Here is a 9,477-nt window from a genome sequence, read left to right as displayed (position 1 = left end):
GAAGGGGGCGGCAGGGGGGAGGTGTCACCCTGTGGGTGGGGCCGCGCGCCCCGACCTGGCTCGGTGCATGGTTCCGCAGTGCGCGAGGGGGCGCCCTTCTTCTGCCTCCGTGTGCTCGTTACCCGGAGTCATCTCCAGCCCGCGCTCAACTCCGGAGGCCAGTTCTCTCCCGGGCGCCACGCGTGCGCGCTCCACACCGGCTCCATGGAGCACCGGCCGTCCCCGAGGCCAGGCCCTGCGCTCCAGGATGCGACCGTGATAGGAAAACGCACTGCAGACAGGGAAGCAGTGACAACGGGGATGGTGTGGGGATGCATGACTGTAGCGGTGTGAGTCCGGGTCCTGGCATAGGAGCCGCACGTTCAGCATGTGACCACCAGCCACAGGTGGCTATGAACATTAGCTGAAATCAAACCAAAGGAGCAGGTCAGTTCCTTGGTCGCACCAGCCACACCTGTAGGCAGTAGCTGCCATAATGCACAGCGCAGGCAGGGTACCTTCCGTCCTGGCAGCCTGCGGGAGTGATCCGGGAAGACTTCACAAGAACCTGCCATTTCAGCCCAGACCAGTGATTTTCAACCTCTTTCATCTCGTGGTACACATCAACTAATCACTAAAATTTGCAGCACACCAAAAAATACATTACTTGCCGATCTGACAAAAATAGGTATAATTTTGATCCTTTCACACCGGATGCTATTGTGTTGGCTGTTGCCATTTGTTTTATTTGACAATCTAAGGGAAATGAGATCAGTGCCCCGACTAAATGGTCAGGTATTGCATGTTTTAAAAATTCTTGCGGCACACCGGTTGTTTCAAAATCCTGATTTCTGGGCCTCATCCTCTGGAATGAGGCCCAAAAATCAGGATTTTAAAGATTCCCAGGTGATTCTAATGTGCAGCCAAGGTTGAGAACCACTGGTCTAAGGGGTAAAAGGTCAGTGCCCCGACTAAATGGTCAGGTATTGCATGTTTTAAAAATTCTTGCGGCACACTGGTTGAAAATCACTGATTGTATGTCCTTGTGGAAAAATCTGAGAAACAGTTATTCATCCAACATACATTAATTAAATGCGTGCAGCAAGCACTCTTCCAGGTAAGAGAACGAAGCAGATAAAGTTCCTTCTCGCATATCAAGTGAGAAAATAAAGGACATGAGCAATACACCAAATGGCAAATAGTGATCCGAAAAAGTAATCAGGGAAGAAAATGAGTGACTAAAGGCAGTGCAATTGGGAGAATGGACGGTAGGGGATGCAGGGCGCCAGCGGGGTGGCAACTCTTCCAGGTAAGAGAACGAAGCAGATAAAGTTCCTTCTCGCATATCAAGTGAGAAAATAAAGGACATGAGCAATACACCAAATGGCAAATAGTGATTCGAAAAAGTAAGCGGGGAAGAAAATGAGTGACTAACGGCGGTCTCATTTTAAAATGTCCACTCTGGGTGCAATTGGGAGAATGGACGGCAGGGGATGCAGGGCGCCAGCGGGGTGGCTGGTGGGGGCCAGGTGGTGAAAACTGGCTGACCTGGGATATTTCTGCGGAAAAGAAATGATGGATTGGATGTGGGGGGTTACAGGGAGGGAGGAGTGAGGATGGTGACATCTTGAGTCGCTCTGGAAATTCCTCCCAGTCCACTTATGGATTAGAGCCCTCGATCTCCACTTCCTACAGCGACTGCAATCATCTTCTATTCCTCTGTTTTCCTATGATTCAGTAACTTCTCACAAAACAGTGTACAGAAGATCAATTTCTTAAGCCTTTACATATCTGAAGAAAATGCCTTTATTCTTTTCTCAGGGTCAATTTACACTTGAGGTGGGCGCACAACTTTAAAATTTGAAAACCATTTTCACTCAGAAATGTGAAGGTTTGCTCCTCTGTCTTTGGCAGCCAGCCCTGCTGCTGAGATGGCCAGCAGGTCTCTGGGGAAAGTCTCGATCCTTCCCATGTGACCAGTTTTCTCTCTGGACACTTTTCAGATCTCCTTGTCCTGGGTTTTCTGGCACTTGGTGAGAGGAGCTGTACTTTCTGAGCAATTGCTTTAACTTTGCCTTTCAGCTGTGTGTGTGTGAGTGTTGGGGGGGAGGTATCATAGTTTTTACTTTATTTTTTAATATTTATTTTTATTGATTTCAGAGAGAGAGAGAGATAGAAACATCAATGAAGAGAGAGAATCATTGATTGGTTGCCTCCTGCAAGCCCCACACGAGGGATCAAGCCCACAACCCGGGCATGTGCCCTGACTGGGAATCGAACTGAGACCTGGTTCATAGGTCACGCTCAACCCCTGAGCCACGCTAGCTGGGCATCATAGTTTTTCCTTTCAAGAGCAGCTTCCTTTCTGATTCCATTTTTTGTAGCATCCATTACTTGCCTTGTGGACACAAAGCTTTTCTTACTTTTCTAAGGGTATTGATTAGAACCTTCTTGAGCTTTTCCTTGGCCCTCTGCATTGTCTCCTGGGTTCCTTTACTGTTTGGGCAGATTTCTGTCACTCTTTTCAGAGGTTTCCAAGTGTCTGGTGATGCTTGGCTAAGCTTTCACAGTCAGCAGGAGAGAGTAACCAGGGCGACAGATACGGGGGACTACGTACTTCTGCAAAGACCGTTTTCCAAATAAAGTCCCATTCACAAGTATAGAAGTTAAGACTTGGACCTACATTTTGGGGGTCACCATTCAGCCCACTACACAACCTGTTCCCAAAATAAATTACGGTGGCTCCCACTCCCATGTCCTTTGTCTTACTCGAGGGAGAGATGTCCTCACAGGATGCTCTGTGCATGGTGTGGTGCTGGGCCCCACTACAGACTTGGATCCAAGGATCCCCTGGCCCCAGCCAGGTTCTCTGTCCTGCTTCAACTTCCTCTTGCTGGGAACATGAGTCCCTGGGCTCCTGCTAAAGCAATCACCCCTGGCCGCCGCCGAGCCAGCCGGACCAGGGCTTTCACCCCGTAGAATTATTTTCCGAAGAAACTGCATCTGTTTTAAGCTTGTCTCCTTGGGAACCTCTGACTCTCCCGAGCCCGTGGGCTGGGAGGCAAATGCCTTTCATTTGGTGGCAGGAAGTACCTGACTCCCAGCCAGAGTCAAAAAAGGAAAATTTCTCCACCGAGAGCTGGAGGCAGCAGAGGCTGAGGCAGGAGCACAAGGCAGGCAGCAGCATCCTACAGGTTGGTGGCAACTCCCGCTGCTCTTCTCAGAATGGGCTGCCCCGGAAGGATGACCCTGTCTTTCTTGCTTATTTTTGTGCCCGTATACCTGCATGGAGCTTTGTCGCAGGAAGCCGGCCCTACGGGGCAAAGAAAACCGTTTTTCGAGAGGCTCCGCAGACTGGAGGAACAGGTAAACACCCACCATGCAGGGCAGGTGGTTTTGTTTTTTGTTTTTTTGTTTTTTGTGTTTTTTTTTTTAATTGGCAACGGAAGGACAGCCGTTACAGAAATGGAGTAGTGAGCCTTGGCGCTCTGTGGACACAGGCGTGGAGTTTGTAGTTCTTTTTAGCAACTGATGTTATTTTCACCGATCCCTGGAAACCAGCAGAAAGGTTTCCCAGGCCGGGTTCTGCGGACAAGTAAGGGTTCTGCAGACACATAAGGGCTGGGTGGGAGTCAGAGGCTGGGAGCGGGTAGGAAGCCCCCAGGGGTGCATCCAGGCCGCTGGATCTGTGCAAGGGGGAGGGGGAAAGACGGGGCAGGGGAGTGGATGAGGTAGCAGCACTGGGCATGCGGGTGAGGTCTTTGGCCCATCAGTCCATCGTGGAGCAGATACTCTCATGTGGGTCTGTAGCCAGTTCCCCGCCCTGCATGGACCAGGCCTGCCTCAAGTGCTCCCCACTTTGACCCGCATAAGCAGTTCACTCGGCCCATCCTGGTGTCCGTCCACTCACAGGGAGGACCCCGAGGGTCAGGGGTGAAGAGTGGGGGACCAGGCTGGTGGCCTGAAGCCCTCACCCAACACAGTGCTACCGAGTGACTTTAAGCTGGTCCCCCCTCCTCCCTGAACTCAGCTGGGATGGGGCTGGTCATGGTGACTGGCCGGCCATTGGTAGGCACCACAGAAGCATGGCAGGGAAGGTTTGTTCGGAGCCCTCCCGGGCCCTGCCCCCAAGGCTGCTGTGTGCCTCTGCAGTTCCGGAGGTTCCAGGAGGTGACCCTAACACACCTGCAGGCCATCGCCAGCAACTACAACCTGTCCTACAACATCGATGCCCGGTTCCAGAGCTTGGCCCAGGAGAGCCAGGCCTTGGCTCTGGCCGTCAACCAGTCGCAGGCCACTGTGCAGGGCGACCTGGGCCACCTCAAGACCTGGATTCGGAAGACACAGCGCAGAAGCCGGAAGGTGGACTCCCGGCTGCTGGCCTTGGGTGTCGCCCTGAGGGAGAGGAGCCAGCAGCTCACCCAGGAGAGGAAGGAGCAGGCGGCACAGAGGGAGGCACTGTCTAGCCTGGCCCTGGACATGCGAGCCCTGCAGGACACGCTGGCTCGCCTGACGCACGTTGTCCAGAGCCAGGGCGCCAGGCTGGATGCTCTCAAGGAGTGGCTTCCTGTGGCTTGCCCCGGCACCACAGCCCCCGCCCGGCCTGCGCTGCCAAGCCAAAGCTCCCCAAAGCTGCAGGAGGGCAGGCAGGTGCTCAGAACTTTGCCTGAGCCCCTGGACCTACCTCGGGATTTTGCTGGCCATCTCCAGGGGACACGGGAGCCGCCAGGCCCAGACAGCCAGTGGGCACGGCGCCCTGAGAGACTGGGAGAAGGTAAATACCATGGGCCTGCCTTCCCTTATCCACCTCCACTTTCCCTCTCACTAACTAAGCAATTGGGCCTCTGATCCCCTCCAATGAGCCTCTCCCCTGTTCTGTGTGGAGGGAACACTGGCTCACGTCCCACATACCCCGTCCCAGAAGAAAGGGGCCATCCAGGTGACAGCCAGCCTGTAGGTCCCCAGCAGGTCAGGCCACCCCTTGGCCTGGGCACGAGGGGTGAATGCACACATGGGGTGCTGCCTGGCGTCAGCACATGCCACTCCATGTCTGAGGTTGGCCTCATTAGGGCTGGCGGGATCCCACCGATGTTCCCAACTATCGCCACACGAGCCTCTGCAGGGCCCTGGCTCAGCTGGCGCCTCGTGGGGCTTGTGCCCGCCCGTGGAGGGCCCGGGCCTTTGAAAAGCCAGTTCTGATTTCCCAGGTGAGGGCTTTTCGGCCGAAGCACTACTGACATTTGGGGCGAGGCGGTCCTTCGTTGCGGGGGCTGCCCCAGGCATTGCAGGGTGTTCAGCAGCACCCCGGCCTCCACCCACTAGTGCCCCTGTATCTTTCACTTGTATTTTTGACCAGGTGGCTCCTGCTGCCTTGTTTAGCAGCCTCTGGGGCCCCTTCCTCTGAATCAGGATTTCCCTTCATCCGGGCATGCTGGTGGCCTCGCCAATAGGACAGGATCAACCCGCTGGCCTCTCGGAAATGGAGGCTGTAGATTTGACAACCAAAACGCTGTGCAGACCCTGCTAGATGTACCCTGGGGCGCAGTCACCTCTGGTTGAGGACCACTGCCCTAGATTATGACAGGAGCCCCCGAGGTGGAGAGAGGAGCTGGAGGCCAGCCACAGGAGGCGCTCCATCCTCAAACTCAATGGGATGATGGGCTAGAAATCATTTTTCCAGCCTGCCCCCAGCCTGCCAATCAGAACCTCAGACCAGGTGCAGCAACTAGAGGCTACCCTGCTCCTCTCTCCCCCGCACCCCCCCTACAAGACAGACAGACAGACCTGGCAGGAATCTGGTGGGCAGGATGGTGGCCCCCAAAGACGTCCATGTCCTGATGCTGGGACCCTGTGGATATGTCACCTCATGTGGCAAAGAGGACTGTGCAGGTGTGATTTTGAGATGGGAGCTGATCCTGGCTTACGGCGTGGGCCCAGGGTCATCACAGCGTTCCTTATAGAGGGAGGCAGGAGCATCAGGGTCAGAGGAGGGTCGGGCAACAGAAGCAGAGGACAGAGGGATATGCTTTGAAGATGGAGGAAGGGCCATGAGCCATGAATGTGGGCATCTCTAGAGGCTGGAAAGGGCAGGAAAGGGCTTGTCCCTGGATCCTCCCGAAGGAACCAGCTCTGCCAACACCGTGATTCTAGCCCAGTGAGACCTGACCTCCAGGACTATGAGGTACAAACTCTGTGTTGTTTTGAGCCACTTAGTTTATGGAGAATCATTGCAGCAGCCACAGGACACTCATACAGAGGCTCCCTCGTGGTGAGGAGTGTGGGCGCAGGCCTGCTCCCTAGCAAGGCACATGCCTGCCTGGCTCTCCGTGTTCCTGCCTGTCAGACAATGAGACGCAGCCCTCGCAGTTAGCGCCTGATGACAGCCAGCTGCTGGGGTCTTAGGCCCACCTGCCTGGTGCAAAGGAAAAGCCCATAGCATGTATGTTTCTGGGTGTTTCTGGAAGCTTCTGGGTGTTTCTGGGTGACCTGGTGGTGCAGGAGCTGACTCTCCCCACCCCCCTCTGTTTCCAGTCTGCAACGTGGGCCCCGCCCTCGTCTTCCCAAACACCTCCACTGAGAACGTGGTCTTCCTCCGCCCCGGCTTCCTCGCGGGCCTGCGGGCCCTGTCTGTCTGCAGCTGGGTCCGAACAGCCTCGGGCCACCTGGGCACCCTCCTCTCCTACGCCACCGCGGAGAATGACAACAAGCTGGTGCTGCACGGCCGCGACTCGCTGGTCCCTGGCTCCATCCACTTTGTGATTGGAGACCCGGCCTTCAGGGAACTCCCTCTGCAGCCGCTACTGGATGGCCAGTGGCACCATGTGTGCGTCATCTGGACGTCCCTCCTGGGCAGGTACTGGCTCCACGTGGACCGCAGGCTGGTGGCCACCGGCTCCCGCTTCAGGGAGGGCTATGAGATCCCTCCCGGGGGCTCCCTGGTGCTGGGCCAGGAGCAAGACAGCATAGGGGGTGGGTTTGATGGCTCTGAGGCCTTCGTGGGGAGCATGGCTGGCCTAGCCATTTGGGACCGTGCGCTGGTCCCCGGGGAAGTCTCACACCTTGCCACTGGCAAGGAGCTCCCGCCGGGCGCCATCCTGACACTGGCCAATGCCGCCCTGGTAGGTGGATTTGTGCAGAGGGTGAACTGCACCTGCCTCGAGCTCTGTCCCTGAGGTATCACCCCCCGGGAGCTGTGGTCATGCTCTGGGCTGGCAAGAGGAGCAAGTCTCCAGCTGTGCTCAGCCATCCCTGACCCCAGCACACTCCACGGAGGGTCCCCACCCAGGCTGGGGAGCGAGGGGCAGGATGCTGCCATTGGGCCAGGCACACCTGGCGCCTAACATAGAATGTGGGCATCCCATGGGTGGGGAGACAAAGGAACCGGGAGGGGGAGAGAGGGCGGCGGGCAGAGACACGAGTCAGGGTCCCTAAGAATTGCATTCTTTCCCTTGCGGCAGCATCCTTACTGTTGCCCTCTGTGTGGTGTGCCGTGGTTTTAACAGGGCCAGACCAGGCCGATGGGAGTGCAGGACTCCCATGGGGCCTCTCCTCGGGCCGTGGGCTCGCTCCCATTCAGGCTGCTTCCAGGGAGAACTGTTTTCCCCAAAACTGCATGGGCAGCTGTGGACTGTCATCGCTGTCTCTCAAGGTGGCTATGGAAGTTTCCCTTTGCTGGTCCTTGTTCCACAGCCTCATGAAAAGGGCCGGAGAATTCATTGCCTGGCCCCCAACACCACAGCCCCCCATTCACGGGGAGCCCTAGGTGTTCCCTCAAGGTCCTGTGATGGCTGTTGAGGCCTCTCCTCGGGCCGTGGGCTCGCTCCCATTCAGGCTGCTTCCAGGGAGAACTGTTTTCCCCAAAACTGCATGGGCAGCTGTGGACTGTCATCGCTGTCTCTCAAGGTGGCTATGGAAGTTTCCCTTTGCTGGTCCTTGTTCCAGAGCCTCATGAAAAGGGCCGGAGAATTCATTGCCTGGACCCCAACACCACAGCCCCCCATTCACGGGGAGCCCTGGGGGTTCCCTCAAGGTCCTGTGATGGCTGTTGAGGTTACCTAACCTCCAGGAGAGCGGCCCTGCAAGCAGCACAGTCTATTCAGAAATAAACACTCACGATGGACGGGAAATGCTTTTAAAGCAACTGTATTGGGGTAGAATCACATACTATAAAATCCACTAATTTGAAGTGTACAGTTCAAAGATATTTAGTAAATTTGCCTAATTATGCCATCATCACCACAATCCAGTTTTAGGATATTTCAGTGGCTCCCTCCCCCAAAAAAATCATGCCAATTAGTGGTCACTCCTGTCTCTAGCCAACCCCTTCCCCCCAGCTCTGGCAGCCCCTGATATGCTTCTGCATCTGTGGACATTTCAAATAAATGGAATCATGCAGGAGTTGTCCTGGTGAGTCTGGCTTCTTTCACTCAGCAAACGTTCTCCAGGTTCATTCGTCTTATAGTGCATGTGTCAGTGCTTCATTCCTTCCTGTGGCTCAATAACATTCTATTGTGTTGGGCCAATTTTGCTTATCCATTCAGCAATTGATGGCTATTTGGATTGTTTCCAGTTTGGGGCTATTGTGAATAAAACTGCTATGCACATTCTCATATGAGTCTTTGTCTAGATATGTATTTTTACGTATCTTGAGTGGATACCTAGGAATAGAATTGCTGGGTTATATGGTCAATTCATGTCTAAACTTTTAAAGAAACTGCCAAACTGTTTTCCAAAGTGGCTGTTATCATTTGACATTCCCACCAGCAATATATGAAGGCTCCCATTTCTCCACACCCTTACCAACACTTTGAGGTTATCTGTCTTTTGCATAACTTTTTCTTTTGTAGAATCTGGTTGTACATTAAAAAAAAAAGTCTTGACAATTAGAATAGGCATGGTTTACTTTATGTTTCAGTGCGTTGTAAAGTAACCCTATAATATTGGAAATTCCCCCCAAGAAGACCCAAATGCACCTCCTCTCCCTGGGGAGGTGCCCTAAATTAGTCCCTTGGGTCCCTTAGCAGGGTTCCTATCCCTGCAGAGCTCTTTGTGGTCCCAGCAATTCCAGGCCTTCAGCTGACTTAGCCCAGAGCCCCCAAACCCCCCCTCAACTCCATGCCCTCCCCCCACCAATGCCACCTTTCATGAGTCAAGGTCAGAGAAGGCATCTAGAACTGGAAACCCCCTGGTGGCCACGTGAAGGCCCCCTGGGTCACTGGCTTCTGCTTCCCTTTGCACTGTCCCAGGACACACCCATCTCCTCTGGCCTTTTCTGGAGCCCTTAGTCCATCCCAGTCTGGTGTTAAGGGGGGCGGGATGACATCTTTCCTTTGGGATGACTGGCGATTTGATGACTATTTCCCGAAGGACAAAAGGTCCGCAGCATTAAAAGATCATACAGGGCATTACATCCCACCCCTCCCCTGCTTTCGGGTGCTTATAATGCTGAGGGGGGCTTATAATGTCACCCTTCACAGCAGCATTTTGCTGCATGTCTGA

General features: G+C 54.5%; 1 protein-coding gene across 1 annotated transcript; it reads left to right on the top strand.

Moving 5' to 3' along the window:
* The first annotated feature begins 382 nt into the window (after window positions 1–382).
* On the top strand, window positions 383–7,512 carry PTX4 (pentraxin 4, long). Its single transcript, XM_005866550.2, has 4 exons — window positions 383–426; window positions 3,066–3,345; window positions 4,132–4,753; window positions 6,511–7,512. Exons 2-4 carry the CDS (start codon window positions 3,205–3,207, stop codon window positions 7,149–7,151), a joined length of 1,404 nt encoding a protein of 467 aa, XP_005866612.1. The 5' UTR covers window positions 383–426; window positions 3,066–3,204; the 3' UTR covers window positions 7,152–7,512.
* The last annotated feature ends 1,965 nt before the right edge of the window (window positions 7,513–9,477 follow it).

The sequence above is a fragment of the Myotis brandtii genome, unplaced genomic scaffold, assembly GCF_000412655.1.
Source record: "Myotis brandtii unplaced genomic scaffold, ASM41265v1 scaffold233, whole genome shotgun sequence".
Classification (NCBI taxonomy): Eukaryota; Metazoa; Chordata; class Mammalia; order Chiroptera; family Vespertilionidae; genus Myotis; species Myotis brandtii.
This window is presented reverse-complemented; position numbering and strand designations above follow the sequence as displayed.